This window comes from Bos mutus, chromosome 15 (genome assembly GCF_027580195.1).
Source record: "Bos mutus isolate GX-2022 chromosome 15, NWIPB_WYAK_1.1, whole genome shotgun sequence".
NCBI lineage: Eukaryota > Metazoa > Chordata > Mammalia > Artiodactyla > Bovidae > Bos > Bos mutus.
In genome coordinates, this window is record NC_091631.1 from 29,896,263 (window position 1) to 29,919,519 (window position 23,257).

Genomic DNA, 23,257 nt, shown 5'->3' on the forward strand with positions numbered 1-23,257 from the left:
AGGGCTTAGATGTCCCTGCCTCACACAGGGCCAGGCTGGGCCGGCAGGCTGGGGGAGGAGGGACCAGGGTGTAGGCCAGCAGAGGCAGGGAAGATGCAGGCATAGCTGGCCTCTCTCACAGCCATCCACTCCACTCCTCACAACCCCATGGTTTTCTTCTCTTTGTCAAAGGAGGGCCGGCTTGGGGCTTGGGACCCTGTGAGCCCACCTCCCCTGGGGGACTAGATGGGGGATAGGCTAGTGAAGACTCTGATGAGAGGCCTCAGTGACTGCCTCCAACACAACACATCTAGCATTGCTGTGAGTACCACTTTTCAAGGCAGCAGATCTCCCTTCCGCGGCTCCTGGCAGTAGACTGTGCCCTCCCCTCTGTCTTGCCTCAGCCTTCCCGCTCTCCTTCTCAAACACATGGAGAAGTGTATTTCTGTGGTGGAAGCCGGCAGAGGTGGGAGCAGAGCAGTGGACTTGGAGAGCACGCCTGCCCTCCCCCTCTCCAGCCCCTCCTGCCTGGGACCTGCTCTTGGATTCGGATTTAGCTCTGGCATCAGGGCCTCATAACAGGGCCAGAGATGTCTGACCTTCCCTACCTGACCCTGGGCCTTTCTGTCTCACTTTGTCTTAGTCATTTAGAGCTTTGTCCCTCTGTCCCCACGTAGGCACCTGGCTCACCCGTTCTGCCTTCCCTGCTCCCTTCTTGACTCTCTGTCTGCACCCTGGCTATCTGTGTTTTTCTCTCCCAGTTCCCACGTCTGTCTCCTTTTCTCCCTTTCTGGGACTCTCTACCCGGGCCTGAGGACCCTGGGCCGGGGGCTTCCCCAGAGCTGGACCTGTGTCTAAGCCTGAGGAGCCAGGAAGGGCAGGGCCACTGGCATGTTCCAGCTTAGTGCTCTCCAGGGACAGGGACACATCCTATCCTTTGAGTCCTCAGCCTCCAACACAGGCCCAGCAGGGATGTTGGTTAAATGAAAGATGGAAAGAAGGAACAAATGAAGGAACAAATTGAATATAAAGTGAGCAAAGTTGTTGTGAGAAAAAGGTTGTTTTCCTGCCTGTAACCTGGGAAAGACTTAGGCTGGCCTGTGCCATGGGATAGGGAAGCATAATCTCCCCATCAAGCTGACTCTCCAGAAGGAAGGGTAGGGGAAAGTCTGAACTGAGCCTGGGACTCCCACCCTCTGTGTCAACAGAGTGGAGCTGCCTCCTCCATCTGGCTTGGTTAATGAATAAACCCAGCCCAGTCCAGGACTGGAATTGGTGAGTCTGGAAGCCAGACCTCCACAATAGACCCCTTGTGGCCATATCAGATTTGTCAGGTGTTCTTCCTTGAGAGTAGAGGGGATTGGGAAAACTGTGGTGTTATTGGCTTATAGTTAGGGCGTACACTTGACCTTCCTTCCCTATCAGACTGAGCAGAGGTTGGAGGTGCCTTTGCAATCCCCCTTTCAAATTCACTGCTTACTGGAGTGCAAGTCCAGAGAGGAGCAGGGGCTAGCCCAGGCTCACACAGCCAAGCCCCAGCCAAGCCAGGCTTGGAACCCAGATCTCTAGCCTCCTTGCCTAGTTCTCTCTTTTGTGCTCCCCACAGTGAAGGGGGCTGGGGCCAGGAGGTGAGCAGAGCTGGGGCCTAAGGAGGGTGCTGGGCCTTGGCTCAGGGAAGGGAGGTGATCTCGAGATCTCGGATCCCCTCAGCACAGCCACGTGGAGCTTTGGGGGACAGGCAGAGGTCTCCAAGCTCCCCCATCCCCAAGACTCCAGGAATCTTGTTTCTGATAAGAACCCCTGCTCTGAATCGAGCATTTGTCTCCATTGCCTGATTGACCTTCAGACCAGTCCGGGGCAGTAGTAGGCTTATCTCCAAGCTACAAAGAAACTGAGGCTGAGAGAGGTGAGGTCACTTGCCTGAGGTCACACAGTAGCTGAGGCAGGAGTGGAACCCAGGGCAGCCTGGCTCCAGAGCCGCTGCCTCTCTCCACTTGGGCTCACATCTTGTTAACATTTTGGCATTTGACCCCATTGGTAACTCTCTGAAGGACATGGTGTTCTCATTATCCCATTCCTGTTGATAAATGAAAAAGCTGAGTCCCAGAAAGAGGAGTGGCTTGCCAAGGTCACACGGCAGGTCTGAAGCCAGAGTTCCCAGGGTCACTCCAGGAGACTGGGACTCAACCACAGGTATTTGTTGAGCTCCCTGCTCCCTGCAGCCGGTTCTTGGTCTGCCCCCTGAGCTGGGAAAGCCAGCTGCCCGCTGGACATGCCCTGTGCACGTGAATCTAGCATAGGGGAGGAGCCACCTAGCTGCCTACCTGATTGATTTCCTCTACCTCACCCCCCTTCCCCCAGACTTATCTTCTCCCTACCCCTGTGTCCAGAGGTTCCTGGAAGTCACTGTGGCTCTGGCCCAGCATTTGGAGCCAGAAGAAAGGGACAGAGCTGCTGGAGGCCACCTCTGCCCTTTCCCTCCCTCTGGTCTGGCCTGGTCCCACGCCTGCATAGTGCTCTGAGCACCAAATAGGAGGCAGATACCGCCTCCTGTGAGGTCAGGCCATGTCCCAAAGGCTGATGCTGAACATGGATCCTGGGCCCAGGGCAGGGGGCTGCTGGGCACCTGAATGCAGGTCTCTCAGTGCCCGGGCCAGGCTTCCTCAGAGCTGCTGTAGAGGAGAGAATTGGGAAACCAGGGGGCTGTCATTTATTTAAGCAGGGCCAGCTGGAGAAGGGGCTGAGGTCCAGTCCTGGTTATGGTGTTCTTTTGCTCTGTGTGTGACTGTGGGCACATCCCTGCCCTCTCTGGGCTCTTTCTCCATCTGTGCCATGGGGCTCTCCTGGCTCCAAGAGCCTCTAGACTCAGTACCTGTGCTGGGTCCCATGGACAGGGATGAGGCACAGGGGACAGAAAGCCGGGGTTGGCATGGCATGGCAGGCCTGGTCCTGTCCTGATGCTCACGTACTCTCTGATCCTGCTGTGCACCTAGCCACCTGAGAGGCAGAGGGTGGCCAGACCTCCAGAGGGTGGAGAGAGACTGACAATTCCAGATGGCTCCCTGCCCACTGCGTGAGGCAGATATTCACAGGCAAGTGACTGAGGCAGGAGTGGGTCCCAGTGAGTAGGGGCCTTGAGGGCCTTGGCTGGAGCAGGGGTATGAAGTCTCCTGGGGGAGCATGGCTGAGAACCTGAGGTTCCTCTTGCCACAGGAAGCTGAGCAGTGGGGACCTATCTCTTCTGACTTCCTGTCCTACGACTGCTCCTCTTCCCCTTTGGAGAAAGCTTGGTGACCCTCTCTGACCTGTCTCACTGTCCACCTGCTTCCATACCACAGCCTCCTGGGTTCCAAGCTCTTAGGCTAGTGCTCAGCCCTGTCCTGTCTCAGCACCTCTTTTTCTTCCCCTGTGAAATTTGGGATCATCTCAGGGATCTCCAAGGACCCTTCTTACTCTTAATGGTCTATGGGACTCAAAAGGGTCATGGGGATGGTGGAGACAGTCACAGGGCCAGGGATTTTCTTCATGTCTTTCCACTGAATCTTCACAAGTGTCTTACGAACTCCATTGAACAGATGTGGAAGCTGAGGTTCAGGGCAGGAATTCACTTGTGCAGTCAAACAGCTTGAAGGCGGCTGAGGCAGGATCAGAACCCAGGTCCTTGAGACTCCAAGGCCAGGATAACTTCAGTGTCTCGGGCCTGCTCATTAGCACCACTGGGCCCTTCGATCTCCTGGACCCTGTCGCTCAGAACCCACCCCTCTCTCCTGCCTTAGTTCTCCCTGTGCTGTGTCATTGTGAGAGGGCACCCTGGAGGGGTCCCAGCCAAGCAAGAGCCCGGTCCTCACTGTGTAACCTCGGGGTTCACTTTACCTTTCTGGGTCAGTCTTCTTATCTGTGGTGGCAGAGGCAGGTTTTAGGGGTTTGGATTGGTGAGCTCAAGTTTAGGCTGGGCTTCTGCCCCCTCGGGGGCTCAGTTTCCCTATTTCTCTAGAAAGATGCTGGGCAGGTGGTTTGTAGAGCCTGGCCTTAGGCCATGGTGAGGGTGTCTGCAGTACTGGACACAGGGTAAGGATGGAGAGCTAAAGCCTTGCTGGTCTGTGCTGTCTGAGAGGTCCCCAGATGGGGCTTCCGAGTCCAGGCTGAGGTCCTGATAACCCCTGGCCTGGATTCCTGGATGGTTCTAGCTCTGACTTGGTGTTGGGGGCAGCTGGAGGAAGTTGTCCAGACCTGTCCTTAAGAAACAGGGCTCCCAGAGAGCTGCCCCCCAAAGTCGGGGTCTGGATCTTCAGGTGGAAGAAATCAGAGATAGGAAAGGTCAGAGCTGGCTGGAGGCTTTAGGGAGGTATTCCTGGAGGTCCTTCCTACAGGGGGAGAGAACAGGGTTCAGGGTCCTGGCCATGTGGCCTTGGGCAGATTGCTGCCCCTGCCCCAGCTTTAGCTTCCTCATCTGTCACATGCGAGCAGCTGTGCTGGCCTGCCTATCTTTGGGCCCTTCATTCAGGTTGGAGACAAAGAGGGAAATCAGGATGCTGGAACAGACACTTGTCACAGGAGCTGCAGAGACCTGGAGGGGGCCTCTGAGCCATCCCTGGAGACCAGGGAAGGCTTCTCAGAGGAGGAATGCTCAGGTGATCGGTTTGGAATTGGGTTGAGAATGAGGAGTACAGGTTTGACAGCACTGGGAACATTTCATACAAAGGAAGAGCTATGTAAAGGCCCCCGAGGAAGGAAACAGGGCAATGTTAGAACTGCAGGTGGTATATTGTGGGGTTTGGAACTCAGAGGGGTGGAGGGGATTAGACAACTAGATCAAGGCTCTTGAATTTGGGTCCCGAAGGTTCTAGGCTACTGGGGAGGGTTTTAGACAAGGTGGGTGGTAGGAGGAAGATGCCGCTCTATTTGTCTGCACAGACATGCCAAGGCCTGCACTAAAGTAGGGCCTGTGGGGAGTGGAGCACGGGATTGCCTCCAGAAAGATTTAGGAGGGATAAGGGACAACATGGTGGTTACAGCATAACTCCTGTGCAGGCTGGGATGTGAGATAGGATAAACTGTGCAGTCCCCGGGAGCAAGGAGCTGGTGTTGGGGGGTGCCTTCAGTCAGTCCACACTGGGCGCAGAAGAGCCCTCAGGCCCACAGGCTGGCTCTGTGCCTCCACGACCAGCTCCCCAGCCCCTGGCTTTTAAACTTTAACGAACCCCAGCTCAGTTTCCAGCCGAGAGTCTTTAAAGTTTCAGGAGATGAGAGAAAGGAGGCAGTTCTGGAGACAGATGGGTTTTCTTTCTTCCCCTGTGTCTCTGTGCCTGGTAGAGGCACCTGGAGCCAGGGCTGTGGGTGCCATGACCCCGGAGGCCTGGCACTCTTTAGGGATCTTGGACCTCAGCTGGACCTCTCCAGTCTGTTAATGAGGGACCAGCAACCACCAATGGAGTTAGAGACTCTATTCCCTCCCTGCTCTCTTACCTTTACCCCTTACCTGGGCAGGTGAGCATCACCCCCACCCGCCCCCTCAACAGGTTGAGAGGAAAGGTGCTCAGACCAGGCACTGGGCTTGAGGTGCCTGGGCCCCCGTGCTTCACTTTGTCTTCTCAAGCATATTTGGTCTGGCCTCAATGCTCCAGGACCCCTGGAGCTGCAGAAACACAGGCCGTGGAGGAAAGTATCAGGCCCAGAACTTAGTGGTGGGTCCCACACCAAATACAGACCCCTCTCACTTGTCGTTAAAGAGAGGCTGGGCAGGTGGCACTGGGCAGCTGGAGCTGTTCTCTGGGGCTTTAGTATAACAACTGCCTCCCTATCTCTCAGCCTGGCTCCCCGAAGGCAGCTGCTTGTTGCTTCCGACCTGTGTCTAGAATCCTTCTGTCTTGGGGCAGTTGAACAATGCCTGCAAGTTTTCCTCCTCCATGGGAAGTAGGGGTAAATCCCACCTTTGGTGTCCTCTGCATCGCCTGGGCCATTTAATCTCATTCTTTGAGTTTCCTGTCATCTAACCCTGGCTTTCTGAGAATCCCCTCCAGCCTCTCCTTGATGCCCCCTTCCTAGTTTTGGACTCTTCTAGATTGCCTTGGGCCTGGTACTGGACCAGAGAAGTGTTAAGTCTGAAGGCAGAGGCCTGACAACCAGAGCGGATGGAGTTCCCTTGTGTGTCTCCAGTCTTCATTCATTCAACATACTATATGGTGAACATACTATACACCAAGTATATCCAGGAATTCAGTGGCAAACCAAACAGATCAGACCCTGTTGTCATGAGTTTACATCCTGAGGGGGAGACAAGCATAAGATACCAGATGGTGTTTGTGTGTTATGAAGACAGGATGATGTGATGGGAGTTGTCTGGCCTTCTATATTTGGGCCTTGTGTGTGTGGAGCTGGACTGAGGGTGCCTGTGTGTATGATCTGGTCCTTGGTTGGGTAGACTGTGAGCCCCTCAGGGGCAGGGCTCCTGATAAGGGTCATTCAATCCATATTGAATGTGTGTGTGTGTCTGTACGTGCACCTGAGGTTGTGTGTGTCTGTGCCTCTGAGTGTGAGACTGTGTGTGTTTCTGTGTCTGGCATTACTCTGTGTGTGTGAGTCACACCCCCTCACTGCAGCAGAGTTGTCTCTGATCCAATTATGTCTCCTCAGCTGTCTCCCAGCGGCTTCCGCCCCCCCAGCTCAGCTCTGGCTCTGCCTTGGTCTTCCCCTGCCTGCTTCCCTGCAGCCTCCTGTCTTTGCCTCTGGGCCTGGCTCTGGGTCTCCAAGTCTCCCCTTAGGGTGACTCTATCCCTGTCTGTGATGGTTACTACCTCTGCCTGTGTGTCTCTACTTGCCCTTTTCTCCCTCCCACCTTTTTTTTTCCTGTCTCAGTCATTTATTTGTTCAGCAAACCTCTTCTCATGCCTCCACCCACTCTACCAGCCTCTGTGCTGGTGCTTGGGGCCTGGGGATGGATCACACCTGAGTCCTGCTCTGAAGTCCTAGTGGGGAGACTGACGGAGATGGTGACAGCCTTCCGTGACTCCTCAGACCAAGGGAGATGTGGGTGACAGCATGGTGGAGGGCAGTAGTATCTGGGTAAGACCTGGGGGGCCCAACAGCAGTTAGGTGGCAGGCTGAGCAGGTCTTGGTGGGTGCGGACTCAGGGTGAGGAAGGAGAGGAGGCTGAGCCAGAGTGGGGAGGATGTTTTAGGGTTTGATCTTGAAGTCCGGGAGAAGCAGCAGAGGCTTTCAGGCTGGGCAGTGCCATCATCACTGGGTTTTATTTTTTATTTTATTTGGCTGTGCCACATGGCTTGTGGGATCTTAGTTCCCTGACCAGGGATCGAGCCTAGGGCCTTAGCAGTGAAAGCACAGAGTCTTAACCCACTGGACCACCAGGGAATTCCCATCACTGGGTTTTAGAAGCTCCTGGCCGCAGGTGACAGCTCGACCTGAAAGTCAGGAAACCAGTGTTGAAGGTGCGGCTGCAGTGTGGTCCAAGCAAGGATGGTCAGGCCTGCCTGAGTCTGGCAAAGGGAGGTTGTTGGGAAGGTCATGGCCAAGCGGAATCCCAGGTTCCAGGCGCAGGAGGGGAGCAGAGGCGGGTGGGCATTGGGGTTGGGTAATACAGCAAAAGTGAACATGGTCAGGGTGAGCTTTGTGGGCTGTGCAGGGGGTGGTGCCCAGGAAGCTGTTGAAGATGCAGTCCAGAGCTTCCTAGAGAGCTCTGGGCGCGGGAGGCTGCTGGCGGCCCCTGAAGCCCTGGGAAGTGTTTATCCAGTTTGTCTCTCTCTGCTTGTCTGTGTGTCGGCCCTGGCCCCTGTCTTGTCTCACTCATCTCCCCACCGGTCCTTATTTTCTTGCAGGCCCACCCACTCTGTTCTTTCCCAGGCCTCCCTCCTCTGTCAGGCTCCCCCACCTCCCCCAGGGCTGGAACAAAGTGGCAGGAGCTCCAGACCAGGAGGTCAGCTTCTCAGAGGTCAGAGCAGGGTGTGCCTCAGAGGAGGCCTGGGGGGCAGGGGCGAGGGTCCAGGGAGGCTGCTGGAGACTAGGGGGAGGGCAGGGGGATGGAGGCACAGTAGGGCTGAGTCACTCAGCCCTGGTGGAGAGCAGCAGAGGGGCCTAGCTCGGCCTGCTTGAGCAGCCTCTGGGAGCTGTGTTTCGGATAGACATGCAGTACCACCTCCCACCAGTCTCAGGAGGGCCACACTTTCATAGAGATGGGTTGAGGTTGTCTGGTGCCAGATGCTCTTCCCTTCAGAAGAGGCTTGTCTAGTCATTTTGCAGATGAGAACTCTGAGCCAGAAGCTGGGGAAAGGAAACCCTGTGAGGGGCCCACACCAAACCTGCTGCATGCTTCCAGCTCCCCTCACTGTAGGCTGCCTCCATAGCCCAGTCCCTAGTGGGGATCCCCTGGGACAGGCCTTATCTGGCCAAGTGCTGGCCCACCTGGGATTCCTTGAGTCCTTGACAGAGCAGAGCCTAAATCTTAAAGAACAACTTTAGCAGTCGACTTTGGGTCACACTGGGCTCCTGAATGGTTCTTCACTTTTCTCAGCCACCATTTACAAGTGGGCCTAATCTTCCCTCCTCCTGGGTAGTTGAGAGGATGGAATTAGGAGAATTTGCAAGGCCCCAGCACAGCACCGGGCATAGAGCTGGCACGCTGTTAACGTTTGCTGAATGGATGAATGAATGAACAGTCTGAGGTGCCCAAGGGACAGCTCCATTTCCTCCCGCTTCCATCCTTCTTCACTCGGGTTACCTTGTGGAACCCCATGAGCTCTGTCCTTCCCCCAGCCAGTCCAGGCCCTTTCCAGTCCAGCAGCTCTACCAGGAGCCTCTTCCCTATCCTTACACGAGGTTGCCATCTGCTATACATCCTATAAGATCCTGCTTCAGGGTGCCCCTCCCTGTACCTGCGTCCCCCTACTTTTCTCTGTCCCTGCCCTGAGCCCCCAGGGCATGTGCCTGTGTCCTGGCTGAGAATGGAAGGACTCTGAGTCCCCTCTGGCTCCACTCTCAGCATGGCTGTACTACACAGAGCATTTCCAAGGCAGCTCAGCATCATCCTGGGCAACGTCAGGCCCATCTCAGCTGAATCCAGGCTCCCAGGTCCAGGGAACAAGGCCCTTGGGATTCTGGACCAACGCTATTAACCTAGAGAAAAAATATATAGTTTCTTTATCTTGTATAAACTCTATTGTACCGACAATAACAAGAACCCCAAAGTGAGGCACAGCCAGCCTCAATTCCTGAGTAAAACTTTTCCCTGTTTCCTTCCAGCTCTCATTCGAGGATGTAGATAATTTATATACAATCGAGCCTGTGGCACAGATACAAGTTTGTGTCCTCTTTTGTTCATTTAACACTGCATCTGTGGAAATTTCTTGCATTGCTACAGAATTATTAATTCAGGAACATTACTGGCAGCTGCTGCCTGCCAGGCCTCTTCTGGGTTTGGAGGGGCCCCTGCCCCTGCCCCTGTCCAGAGGGACCCTACTGTCCTTCCTCAGCAGTGGGGCGATAATATTCAAGGTGATGAATCATTCTTAACCAGGCCCTGCTGTTGGTGGTGTTCCAGGCTGCCCTCCAATATATTCTGCTAATTACAAATGCAATGTTACTGTCATGAATATTGTAACAGAACTTTTTTTCTTATTTTGTATTATCCCACCCCCACCCACCAAGTAAAATTTTCAGTTCCTAGAGGTTCAGAAACTGAGTTAAGAGATACATTTTTATGATTTTAAAAATATTTGCCAAATTGATTTTTAGAATAGTGGAACCAGCTTTTGCTGTCACCAACTGGGTAACAGTTTTACCATATCCTCATGGGCAGTGGGTATTTTGTATATTTTTGCTAATTTACTCAGGGTAAATTGATGTTTCAGTACAGATTTAATTTACCCTTTTTTAAAATCAGAGTTATTAAAGGTCTTACAGAAAGTCCCAGAACCTCCCTTAACTAGTCTCTGCCCCTCTCCCCACTTACACTCCATTTTATAAGAGGATGAGGGTAGAAGTAGAAATCAGCCTCACATGCCACAGAGAGTTTGATGAGCGTCCAGGAGGTCTTCACAACGACCCTTCCTTCTTTCTCCACAGAGCACTGAGGGCCACCAGTCGTGGCCCAGAGCTCTAAAAGTCGAGAAGCTCACACGGGCTTGGCATCTTTGGTGGCTCACCTGTCCCTCTTTCCATTCAGGCAATGTTTCTTTACTAAACTACGCCAGGCACTGGGGACACCGAGACGAACAAGGGGCCAAGATTAATCAGTGCATCACAGCGCTGCTGATGAAGGGAGCCAGTGGGCGGAGGAGCAGGCCCCAAGACCAACCTGCAGAGTGCAGGGACAGGGTGGGCTGTGTGGGCAGGGCACAGCCAGGCTCAAGTGTGAGGACAACATAGCGAAGAACCAGCGAGTGGCCGTCTTGGGAAAGCAGGCCTCAGCGGACCTCTCTCCTCTTGCACACCTCCACCTCTGCTTCCCTGGTCCCTTGTGTCAGTGCCCTGGAGCTGCTCTTGAGATTTGGGGCGGCCATGAGAAGGCCTCACGGTCTCCATTCTGAGGCCCCAGAAACCCAGAGGCAAGGGCGGGTGCTCTAGCAGCTGGGCTTCATGTTGGCCCTGTGGGGCCTCTGGGAGGGGCAGTGGAAGGCCCCGAAGCCAGCGAGCAGGCGGTGAGCAGCCCCGGGGAGGAGGACTGGGAGCAGAAACAGCCAAGGCAGAGGGGCTGCTAGCACGGAGCCTCTCTTGTGCCGTGTGCCCTGGGCCAGTCTCTGCGTCCTTCAGCACCTGGACTGACACGGTGAGGGCAGTGCCTGGTGGTGGGCTGTGAGGGTGGAACCTGTGGGCTTGGGTAGGGTCCTCCCACCCTCTCCCTGTCCATCCAGCCTGTGGAGGGATCTGGGGTATTCTTGTTGTTTTCAGCTTTCTTCCTATTCCTTTATCCTGCCTTTTGGTGTTAGCAGGCAGGGCCTGCAAAGTCAGGGAAAACTGTGGGGGCCTAAGGCTGGAGGCAGGGCAGCTGCCACCGGGGGCTTGGTGTGTAAGTCTCCTTTAATCCTCACAGCTTTACTCTGAGGGGAGGATTATCCCTGTTTGACAGATGAAGATACTGGGACTCAGAACTGAAGTCCTTTGCCCAGGCCAAGGCCACACAGGCAGGCAGTGGCAGGGCAGAGGCCTGTCTGACCAGACAGCCTGGAATTGCTGTGAGTGTGAGCCTGGGAGGGAAATGCAATGCTCCAGTCTTCTCAGAGGAGACTTCCAAGTGCAGAGCTCCAGGGCTGGGCTTCAGAAAAAGCATGGCCCTGCCTTTCAGCCCAGTGAGAGCCGAGGATGGAGTCAGGAATTTGGTTCAGAGGAAGAATCGCTGAGCTTTGCCCTCCTTGGTCAGCAAGTCCTTCTGAATACAGTGAGCACTTCATAATAACCACCAATTAACTAAGGCAGTTTCCAGTTGCCAGCATGTTTGCTTTTGCTGGCTCAGTCCTGCCTCTTGAGGAGGGGAGCATAAAGTCCTGATGCTTTCAGGTCGGGCTCCCCAGGCACTGGTTTGCTCCACCACTGTTAGCTTTGTGGCTGTGGTCGGTCATTGTACCTCTCTGAGCCTCACTTTCTCCATCTGTAAAATGGGGTTTGATAATATCCATCAGAGTGTTGGGAGGGTAAGAGACAGTGTCTGCACAGGATGCACCTTGGCACCCTTGACAGCTGGCAGAGGTGGTCTGACCTAAATTTCAGCCCCTGTGGGGTCCACGGTCTGGTGCTGCCGTCTCCTTTGTGGGATAATGAACTGGTGATTTGGAGCGCTCGATAGTGGTTGTTGAGCTCTATTACTTGGGGCTGTGATTGATTTGATAGTTAGTGCTCCACCCTGGTCAGGAGTGCTGCTTCTGTGTTTAATATGGTTCTTTTGGGAGAGGCTGATGTGCTTAATAGTTGTTCTTCAACAAAACTGCTCAAATGCAACACGGTGGGAAGTCAGCACAGCCTGAGGGAGGTTTCGGAGCCCAAAGGACTGCTTCCCCTTCTCTGGGCCTCAGCTCCCCTGGTGGTAAACTGAAGAGGAATAGTGGAAGAGGTTCTCTCTGGAGTCCCCAGGACTCTGGGATAATCTGTATGCCCCGTCTATTCCACAGGCAAGCATATTGGAGACCCGCTGTGTGAGGTCTCAGTGTCTGAGCCAGACTGGGATCCATCTGCCCACGTCTCAGTTTCCTTGTTCCTGCCCTGGCCATTGACCCTCAAGGTCACACCACGGCCCCGTGGACATGACCTGACTTCTTTTCTTCTGTCTTTGGTCAGCCATCTCCCTGGGTCCTGGGAGATACTGCAGTCCCTCCCCCCTACACTTCCCTCCTCTACTGGACCATCTGCCAGAGAAGCACAGGGCAAGGGGTGGGAGAGAGGAGGAGAGGAGAGTGAGACACCGGGATGGCCCTGGATCTTGCTCTGTACTGATTTATTCAAGCCTCCAGGCCTTTGCACCCACCAGTCTTGCTGCTGGAAATGCCCTCTCTCCTCTTTCAGCAATTCAGCTCTGTTTAGGTTCAGTTGCCCTCTGATCCCACAGTTCCCATACCCCCTGCCAAGTTCATTCTCCACTGGGGTTTTATGTCCCCGTCTCTCCCACTTGCCACTTGATGGGCCCTCTTTGGGGCAAGGCCCAGGTGTGGTTTACTTACCCATCCCTGCTGCCCAGTTGTAGGCCTGGCATGCAGCAGAATACTCCAGAAGGTAGTGAATGGATGGATGGAAGGGCAGGGCCAGGTGAGGCCAGAGAGCACCTGGGGCCCAGAATATAAAGAGATGCATGCACGTGTCTGTGGTCCTGGCCTTATGGAAGGGTGCCTGGCTGCTTGTGGAAGCCTGCTTAAGTAATAACAGCTACTGGTTTGGGGGATACCTGCCACGTGCCAGGCATATTGCATACGTTGAAGTGAAAGTGTCAGTTGCTCAGTTGTGTCCAACTCTCTGCAACCCCATGGACTCTAGCCTGCTGGTCTCCTTTGTCCATGAAATTCTGTGGGAAAGAATACTGGAAAGCAGATGGTTGCCATTTGCTTCTCCAGGGGATCTTCCCAACCCAGGGCTTGAACCCTGGTCTCCTGCATGGCAGATAGATTCTCTACTGTTTGAGCTACCAGGGAGCTCATTTTTGTCTCATATATTATCTCATTTAATTTGACCACAACATCCCCATGAGGTAGGTATTTTTATTATCCCCATTTTTCATACAAGGAAACAAAGACTCAAACGAACCAAATCTCATGCCTAAGGAGAGGAGTAGAAATTGGAACCTGGGATTACCAGACTCAAAGTGTGCAGGTGTCACCCTGATGGCCTTCCTTGCTTGTCCATTCCCTCTGACCGTGGTTCTGTGGGGGTTCTGGGCAATCTCAATTTTCTACATCAAGGAGTCTGGTGGAGTGTAGCGGGTACAGGGTCTAAAAATTTCTCTGGTGTCACCTGCTCCCTCTGGGCCTCAGTTTTCTCAGCTGTAAAATGATTGCATGTGAGACTTCCTGCAGTAAACCAGGCCGTAAGAGCTTTGCAGCCAAGCATGGCTTGCTCCCTGGCTGAGCAGCTCTGGCACTGCCTCCGGTTCAGTTATGGTTTCCAGGAGGAGCTCCCAGGTGTCCAGCCAAAGTGACTGACTTGCCCAGGGCCCACTGGCTATGGATTCTGGTCACAGCCCTGCCCACCAGGTGCTCTCTGATGACTCACCTCTGCCCCCACCCAGCCCTCCAGAAGCCTCTTAGAATTACTTTGCCCATGTGGCGGCTGCAGCTGCACACAGGAACGACGCTGGATGTAACTGACCTCTCTTGGCTCAGCCCTGCAGCCTCCTGGGGGCTGTGGAAAGAGGCAGGCCCAGAGCCAGGCTGGTCGCCTGGACTGCCTCAGTCTCCTTACCTGCAGTGCCACCACCGCAGCCTGGGTTCTCACCTTCCCAGCAGGCCCCGCAGCCGACCTTCCTCCCGAGGAACGTACCATGAGCATGGGAAACTTTTGAAGTTTCCTTCTTTATCTTAAAGATAAAATATCACACAGACTTTATGCTCAGCTTGGTGCCTGTTCTGTCTTGTGCTCTGCGTGCTCCTCCCGCTGCCTGCTGTCTCAGAGCGAGGCCCCAGGTCCTGAACGACAGCAGTCCAGAGGGACAAGAGGGCCTCTCTCAGTGTGCACCCAGCCGTGGGCGCAGCAGGCCCTGGGGGCACTGAGGCTGGCCTGAGGGAGGAGGACTTCCCGGGTGGATGCTAACCTACAAAGCACAATTCTGTTGTCACTCCCTCTTCATACACTCACAGCCTGAGACTACACGTTTGAGGACTTGCAAAGCCAAACCAGCTTCCAAACTTGGTTTAGAGAAGTTCTGGTTTCCTGAGAAGTCACACGTGAGTGCTCCTTGAGGGTTAAGAGTATCGGAAGATCCGGTTTTTAAGTTTTGCTGCTTTCTTGCTCTATGATTTGGGCAGGTTGCTTCCTCTCCTGAGCCTCGGCTTTCTGTTTCGCAGCACAGTGGAGAAGTTGGGGTGAAGGGTGGGTGTGTGTGTTGACCGTCCGGTGCAGCACCTGGACCTGTGTGTCGCCACACAGCGGACACTTGCCTGGGTGCTCCTGAGGATGCAGATGCAGCCTCTGCCATCTTCTCCATCGCATCCCTCTCATCGCTCTGTTTACTCACTCATTTATTCACTCACTTGTGTTCCATTCGTCTCTCCTAGTCTGATATAGTTCCTGAGTCTTTCCTTGACTTTCGTGACCCTTAGAGGCCAGATATTTTGTAAAAGCCCCTCATGTAGGGTTTGTCTGGTCCTCCTCATGATGAGATTTAGATCATGCATCTTTCATTGCATTCTGCCAGGAAGCATCTGAGTCGCAACTTGCCCTGTCACTAATGACGTTCCCTTTGATTACTTGATTAAGGTGGTATCTGCCAGGCAAAGTGAATTTACTGATTTGATGGGAAGGTACTTTGAAACTCTGCAAATACCCTATTCCTCATTAAACATTCAATGTATTTATTTATTCATACCTATATATACTTTGGTTTCCTATTTTAATCAGTGGAATATAATCTGTTACTATCATTATTTACCTTAATACATGAGTTGGCCCAGCTTTCGCCCATGGTAGGGGACCAACTGTCTTAGTTTGCCTGGGACTGAGCAGTTTCCTGGGATAAGAACTTTCAGTGCTAAACTGGCAAACCCTGATGAGTTGGTTATGGAACCAGTGGGGAGCCCTTCACACCTGCTCCTGTGTCTGCTAGGCAAGGTCCCTATCATTTTGTGAATACACTGTCTTTACTCTCTGGCACAGTAAGACGTTGCAGGCTCCTCCTATACGTACTCCCACCCAGTCCCAGGATCACACATTTCTCCAACAAGACCTGGAAGCAGGACCTTTTGAGTATTAGGCTGCAGCACACCCTGGGCATTGGAGCAGATGGAGCTCATTCAGCTGGCCTACAGGCCACTCTGTCCTCTCTGTCGCGGCCTCTTGCTGGACGCCTACTTTACACACTGAGCTTCTCTGGAAGCCTGATGCCCCGCGTCTCACCCCACACAGCTGACCACCTCCTCTATGTCCCCTTGGACGGTCTGGGCACCTCCCCATTTCCACACTAGTCTCCTCTCTCAACTGGAAGCCTCTGAAGGACAGGCCTCAGATTCATCTCTGACTCTTCTGTGCTCTGCACAGAGCTGAAGCTGGTGAAGTGACTGAATCTAGTCATACCTTCTTGTGGAGTAGAAAAGCAGACAGAGGGTGGGGAAGGAGTGAGTCTTTTCAGTATGAAGCTGTTCTTCAATTTCAGTTTTCTTTTTTTTCCCCTTATTTATTTATTTGGCTGTGCTGGGTCTTAGTCGTGGCATGCAGGCTCTTCCGTCTTCATTTTGGCACGTGGGATCTAGTTCCTTGACCAGGGATCAAACCGAGGCCCCTCTGCATTGGGAGCACAGATTCTTAACCCCTGGACCACCAGGGAAGTCCCAAACTTCAGTGTTCATGACTAAAATGAGGCCTCACCTCAAAGTGATAGTGTGTAGAAAGCACTTAGGATAGTACCTGGCAGGTGGTGAGCACACCTCTCAGGATCTCTGGGGAATCTTTTTATTTAATTTTTTTTCATTATTGAAGAGGCAGTGCTATATATTTTAGAAAATTAGAAATATAGACAGCAAAAAGAAAATAAAACTATCATATGCTCATCATTTAGAGATTGCTGCTGTTAATACCTTAGCTTCCCAGGCCTTTTCTGTGCATAGATTTCCACCCCCACCCCTGACCCCCAAAATGGGATTATATCATGCATCCATTCTGTAACTTGCTTTTTCTTCAGGCAGCAGTATCCACAATTTTGTTTCAGTAAATTTTCAGCACATCTAATTAATACTCAGATCATGTTCACATTTCTCCAGTTGTCCCAAATGTGTCCTTTCTGCTGTTGTGTCCAAGCCAGTATGCAATCCAGGACTGCACTTTCTATCTGGTTATTTGTCCTATAAATCTCAGTCCCTTCTTTATGACATCGACGTGTAGAAAGACTAGACCAGCAGCCCTGCAGAATATCTCATCATCTGGCTTTGTCTTGTATTCTTGTGGTGACACTTAACTTGTTCCTCTGTCCATTGTATTTTTGTTAAGTGAGGCATATCCAGGGCTTGATGAGCTCACGGTGCCTAGAATGCTCAATGGGTAGTGTCCTTCCTTGTCCTTTCATCACCATTAGTGGGGCCAAGGCCTAACAAGATTAGGGGGAAGGCGATGTGACCCCTCCCTCATATGGTTGCATGTATTTACTTTTTAGTAGAAAGTAGTATGTCTAACGGAGAAGGCAATGGCACCCCACTCCAGTACTCCTGCCTGGAAAATCCCATGGACAGAGGAGCCTGGTAGGCTGCAGTCCATGAGGTCGCTGAGTTGGACACGACTGAGCGACTTCACTTTCACTTTTCACTTTCATGCACTGGAGAAGGAAATGGCAACCCACTCCAGTGTTCTTGCCTGGAGAATCCCAGGGACAGAGGAGCCTAGTAGGAGGCCGTCTATGGGGTTGCACAGAGTCGGACACGACTGAAGCAACTCAGCAGCAGGAGCAGCAACAGCAGCAGTATGTCTAAATACCCAGTTCTCGGAAACTTTTTTAAGCTACACAATAGAATTCATCCATTTGCCGAGGGGAACTTGATCCTGGGGTTTGGGCTTTCGGGTGAAAAAAAAAATCACAGAACAGGATACAGACTGAGTTTCATCTTGCCGAGTGTAAATCTAATGAAACCTGGTTCTGTTTTTATTTGCTTTCTGGACGTGTGATCTAGGTGAAGTCCCAGCTTTTTTTTTTTACTTTTTGGCCACACCCTGTGGCATGTGGGATCTTAGTTCCCCACCAGGGATAGAATTCGTGCCCCTTGTACTGGAAGGTGGAGTCTTAACCACTGGATCACCAGGGAAGTCCCAACCCCAGCTTTGCTGCTTATCAACTGGGTGACTGTGAGCAAGTTCCTTAACCTCTCTGAGCCTTAAGTTCCTCTTTGGATTTCTTATCTGGCAGAGTTATTGTGTGGGTTAAATTTTTTTTTTTTTTAAGGTTTCCTCTGCTCTTTTCTCTCTAGCTGGAAAGCTCTTTGAGAACAAGGCTAATAAGTAATAAGAATTCAAAGATGTTTGTTGGGGGAATTCCTTGGTGGTCCAGTGGTGAGGACTCTGTGTTCCACTGAAGTGGGGGCATGGGTTTGATCTGTGGTAGGGGAACTAAGATCCCACATACCGCATGATGGGGGTCAAAAACAAAACAAAAAGATGGTGGAAAAAAAGAAAGGAGGGCAAATGGTATGGCCAGTGATAAGTACCATGGGGGAAAGACATCCATTTAGGCATTCATTCATTCATGCTTTCATTTAACATGTACTCATGCCAGGCCCTGTACTGAATCGACTGAGCCTCTGCCCATGAAATTCAGGGGCCTGGAGAGCACAGATAAAGAGGAGGAGAGCACAGTGTATAGGAGTCCAGAAGGTTGGCTGGGTAATTCAGGAAGACTTCCTGGAGGAGGAGACCGGGACGAATGGGGAGGTTTGGTGGGGGCTGAGATGGGGGAGATAGTGTCTAGATGCAGAGGCTAACTTTGTCTGGCACACGTGGCTTCTGGGAGGGCTGGATGGGGCTCATGACAAGAGGTGAGTCCATGTTGGCTTCAGAGGTCTCTGTTCCTCCCTGTCCTCCTTCTCCTCCTACCCCCGCCCCCTTTGCCTGCATGCCTTCCTATCCTGATTAGCGCTTTGAGCCCTGTGTGACCCTGACAACCCATGTGTCTATCTGCAGTGTCGGATGGAGTGCCGCGATGTGCCAGCAGAGACACTCTACGATGTCCTACATGACATTGAATACCGCAAGAAGTGGGACAGCAACGTCATTGAAACTTTCGACATTGCTCGCTTGACAGTCAACGCTGATGTGGGCTATTATTCTTGTGAGCAGATGCAAGCACACCAATCCCAGCCCCCTCCACCTCTACCCAGGCCTCCAGCCCAGCCTCTTCCTACCTGCTTCCCTCCTCACAGTCACTCCCGGGGCCAGGCTGCTCAGAGACCTGAGTGTAGAGATGTAGGGCTGCCTTCCCTGAATCCTTGTCCGCTCCCACATACTTGAGCATATAGAAACGAGTACTTACAAACACACATACACTCCCATGTTCATGCATGCACATTCCAGACAAACACACTTGCACGGAGTAATGTATAAAACCCACAGCCACATGCCACCTACTCACCCACCTACCCACACTTCAGGGAGACACAATAATACCACTGTTTTCTCCTACACTCACATTCACATACACAAACTGATCAGGCCAGCAAGGTAAGGGCTCTGTGAGGTGGTGAGGAGCAGGGGAAGCTGGATGCAGGAAGGGAGAGGGGCTGTTCTGTCTCCTTCCTAGCTCCAGAAATTAGGTCTGGGGTCCCTGTTTACATCAGGGGGAGTCGGCAGTTAACCAAGCATCCCTGTGTCTCTGGGCTTTGCCACCCCCTTTCAGGCAGGCAGGCTAGTAGTCTGGCTGAACTGTCCCTTGCCCTCCACAGGGAGGTGTCCAAAGCCCCTGAAGAATCGTGATGTCATCACCCTCCGTTCCTGGCTGCCCATGGGCACTGATTACATCATTATGAACTACTCAGTCAAACATCCTGTGAGTCAACCTGCCTTCCCTGCTGGGTGGGCAGGGGAAGGTACCAGGTAGGGCTAGGCCAGCAGGCGTAGCCCAGGGAGAGGCCCCTGGCTGCCACCAAGACTTCCCTGTGACTTCAGTCCAGACACAAAGCCTCCTATCCCTATTTCCTACCTACACAGTGAGAATAATGGCTCGTCTCCCTGCTGGGGCTTTTAAGCAGACGAGTGTGGACCATCACTCTGGACAAGTGGGTGGGAGGGGCTGGCTGGGAAAAAGGGAACAGGAGTGAGAGGTAGGGTCCCCTGGCCCTCCCTGAGGCTGTGTTTTGATTTCCATGGCAGGCAGGACAGGCAAGTGCAGGTGGCCTGGGAAAGGATGAGTGTGTGTATGTGTGTGTGTGTGTATGCACACACCTGTGTGTGTACTTATAAACCCTCACCCCAGACTGGGGTCTTTCTGGAGGGGAACAGAGGAAATTTAGAGGGATAATGATGACCTAGTCCGACTCCTCTCTTTCTTCTTACCCTGATATCAGGCCTGGCCTGGAGTCAATGCCAGGGCATGTGAACCAATTCTGTGTGTGTATTTAGTACTCACAAAGACACCACCTTTTCCCACACCTTGAGTCTCACCTCCCTGTGCCTTCCATCCCCAGAAATACCCACCTCGGAAAGACTTGGTCCGAGCTGTGTCCATCCAGACGGGCTACCTCATCCAGAGCACGGGGCCCAAGAGCTGCGTCATCACCTACCTGGCCCAGGTGGACCCCAAAGGTGAGGGCTTGGCCCTGGAATCCCATCATGGGATCCTTCCCTATACCACGGCGATGGGACTTGATCTAGTTGATCTACTGGGATCCAGAAGGGCCTCTGTTAAGAGGGGTTTTGTATTTTGGGGCATCTGTACCCAAAACATTCTTTGAGCCAAAGTTTGAGACTTTATAGTGTTTTGAAAAGCAAGGATCAAGGTGGTAGTCACTGCCCCAAGATGAAGCTTACAGCTCTGTTCCTGGGCTCCTATGCCCCCATGCTCTGACTTGCTCCCCTCTCACTGGCTACTCCCCCTCTGTCTTGTTGGCTTCTATCCTGGAGGTCTGGGTTTCCCAGACCCCAGTCCTTTTTCCCTTGGGAGGGCTCAGCCACTCCCCAGGCTTCTGTGGCTAGGTGACCACATATCTCTCTGCTGAGATCCAGGTCCCGGTGGCCATTGGCCTCCTCAATGTGTCCCTCAGGATGTCTCTTAGGACCTGAGGCTCGATGTGTCCAATGCTGAACTGTCTCCCTCCCTAACTTGTCCCTTCTCCTGAGTCTCTTCCCTCTAGTCACTCATGCCCAAAACATGGTGGTTGTGGGGGGTCCCCTCATGTCAGCTCCCAAATCGTTAATTAGTATTGATTCTACCTCCTAAATAGCTCCTGAATCTGTCATTTCTTTCCGCACTCAGCCACCCTGTCTGTCCATACAGATTTTTTCCAAAGGACTTATTTCCTTGTGACTCTCTTCTGCTTAAAATCCTTTTGTGGTTTTTCTATTGTCCTCACAGTGAAGTCTAAGCCCCCCTCCCTAGGTTTCCCAGTCCCTTCTCAGAGCTATACCTTCCTACTTGTCTAAGCAACCCTTTCCCTCAGCCTAAAACACCTCTCTGCCCTTACTTATCCCTCCAGGGCTGCTTCACCTCCTCTATCCCTGATACCCAGAGGAGCTGCTGGCTCCCTGCCCTGTGGGCCCATCCCCCTCTAGCAGAGCACTTGGCACACTGTCGGGCTCCCCCAGACAGTGAGTTCCTCTCTGGGTCCCCAGGGCTGGTCCAGGGTGGGTGTCACTGAGTGACTGTGGAGTGAGTGAGGGAATGAATGAATGACTAGAGGAGGGGTAGGCTCTTGAGCATCTTTGCCTGGGTATCCCCCCAGCATCACTGAGGGTCCACTGGCCCAGGCCCAGAGCTCCCCAGCACCTCACTGAGTGAGTTTTTTGGGTGTCAGAGGCAGAGCAGACACTTGGGGATGAGGCGGGTGGAGAATCGGGCCACGGATTCCAGGTCAGGCCAGGCTGAAGAGGTCATGCAGCAGGGGGCTTAAAAGGATAGGCAGAGCAGGGGATGAGCATCAGGGCCATTCAAGATAGTGGGACTGGGTATGAGAAAAGGGGGGTAAGTGTGAGTTGAGGGGAGGCAGCAGGCAGAAGCTTGATTGGCCAGGATTTTAACTCATGTGTGGCCTGTGATCACCTTGGACCCTGTGGTCTTCCTTCATGCAGCCCTTGGACTCAGCAGAGGGCAGAGGCAGTCGGGTGGTAGAGGTGGAGGGTGGTAGAGGTGGAGAGTTGAGCCTGAGGACCTTGGTCTGAGGTGGAAAGAGGGAGTGAAGTCGATGACGTCTTACAGGACTTGCCTCACTCTGCCCCCTCCCTATGGAGAAGAGTGTGTTCTACCTGGAAACCCCAGGTTGGAGTAAGGGAGCTGGTGTGTGTGTTTGTGGGGGGCTGGATCCTTGAATCCCTACGGCTGCTGCTTCCTTTTTCTTCTCACTACCCTTTCCTGCCCTCATAGGCTCCTTACCCAAATGGGTGGTGAATAAATCTTCTCAGTTCCTGGCTCCCAAGGTGAGTGACCATGGGACTTGGCGGGTGTGGAGGTTTCGGGGAGAGCGTTCTGGGATACAGGGATGGAGTCCGGGAATGGGAGTCAGGGGGCGGGGCCAGGGCTGAGGGGCGGGGTTACGAAACCCGAGCAGGAGTCAGGATCCTGGGAACAGCGGTCTGAGCCGCTGGAGGGCGTGGGAGCGGGCGTGGTGAAGGCCTAGTCCCGCTCCCAGCTCACCCCTTATCCGGCGGTACAACCGGTCCTCAGGCCATGAAGAAGATGTACAAGGCGTGCGTCAAATACCCTGAGTGGAAGCAGAAGCATCAACCACACTTCAAACCGTGGCTACACCCGGAGCAGAGCTCGTTGCCCAGCCTGGCGCTGTCGGAGCTGTCGGTGCAACATGCGGACTCGCTGGAGAACATCGACGAGAGCGCGGTGGCAGAGAGCCGGGAGGATCGCACAGGCAGCGCCGGCGGCGAGGGCAGCGATGACGACACTTCGCTCACCTGAGCGCTGCACCATGGCAGGGACGGCGATACGACGGGGCGGAGCCCAGAGGCGGCGGATCCTCCCCCGCTTTCTCCTCTCTCCCACCTCCTGCGCCTCCTGGGGACGCTGGGCTCGGGCCCAGGCTGGCGCTGCGGCCTGGCTGGACACAGCCCCAATAAATGATCCCACAGCCTCATCTGGCTCATCACTGTGCCTCCTTCCCACTTGCTCGGGGCACGGGCACCGCCCTCGGTCCCTTTGTTCTACAGTTCATTTTGTTAATTTTATTACTGATCATGGGCTTTTGCTCCTTTAGACATCCCCTCGTTTCTCCATGTGAAGCGGGGGTGGTTGTCAACCCTCCTGTCCGTGGTGTGTTCATTCTTTAGTTTACTCTTCATTCATCCACCTGTCCTTGTTGTGTGTTCATCCTGCTATTCACTCAGGCTCTTAGGCTAACTTTCACTGCTCTAAGAGAAGAAGCAGGTCTGGTCAGGGTCAGAGAATGGGGTTCTATTGTAAGACCTGCAGCCTAAGACTCCCTGGGTCCAACCTATGGGCTGGGGGTCTGACACGTGCCTGTTGTGACAGAAGGAGGGGCAGAGAGCACCTTGGCTCTCAGACCACAGGGCTGTAGGCCCAGAGCTTAGGTTGGGGCAGCATTCTCTGGAGGAAGTTTGGGGGTTGAGGGGAATGTCATCAGACTCCAGTGTAGTGAAGGGACCAGGCCCTGTGAATTGAGTTCTTTCTACTTCAGGCCTGTGCTAACAGAAAAGGTGGGGCCTCCAACCCCTTGCCAAGATGCCAGTTCCCTGGTCCTGTGTTCCCCACAGCAGCTTTGAAGTCTAGAGGGATGCTTGGGCCTCTCCTTTTCTCTGTAGCCCACAGGTGCCCTCTGCTGCTTGAGGGTCACCTCTGCTCTCAGGTCTGGAGGAGGGCCCTGTGCTCCACCCCTCTCCAGTGTTTAAGTTCTCCCCAAGGTCTGGCCCTCCACACTCCTGGGAAACGACCTACCTTTGCCTTGTCAGGAAGACACTTGGAGTCCACTTTTTCCTGGAA

At 53.4% G+C, this 23,257-nt stretch overlaps 1 protein-coding gene across 2 annotated transcripts in view; it reads left to right on the forward strand.

Annotated features, from left to right (window-relative positions):
- The window catches only part of STARD10 (StAR related lipid transfer domain containing 10), a 34,155-nt gene extending 11,767 nt beyond the window's left edge, over nucleotides 1-22,388 (forward strand). For both annotated transcript variants that reach the window (XM_070383785.1, XM_070383784.1), the window contains exons 3-7: nucleotides 18,283-18,430; nucleotides 19,041-19,144; nucleotides 19,782-19,899; nucleotides 21,674-21,726; nucleotides 21,974-22,388. In XM_070383785.1, the coding sequence (XP_070239886.1) occupies nucleotides 18,283-18,430; nucleotides 19,041-19,144; nucleotides 19,782-19,899; nucleotides 21,674-21,726; nucleotides 21,974-22,219 (669 nt within the window). In that variant the 3' untranslated portion in view covers nucleotides 22,220-22,388. The remainder of the gene's footprint in view (nucleotides 1-18,282; nucleotides 18,431-19,040; nucleotides 19,145-19,781; nucleotides 19,900-21,673; nucleotides 21,727-21,973) is intronic.
- The last annotated feature ends 869 nt before the right edge of the window (nucleotides 22,389-23,257 follow it).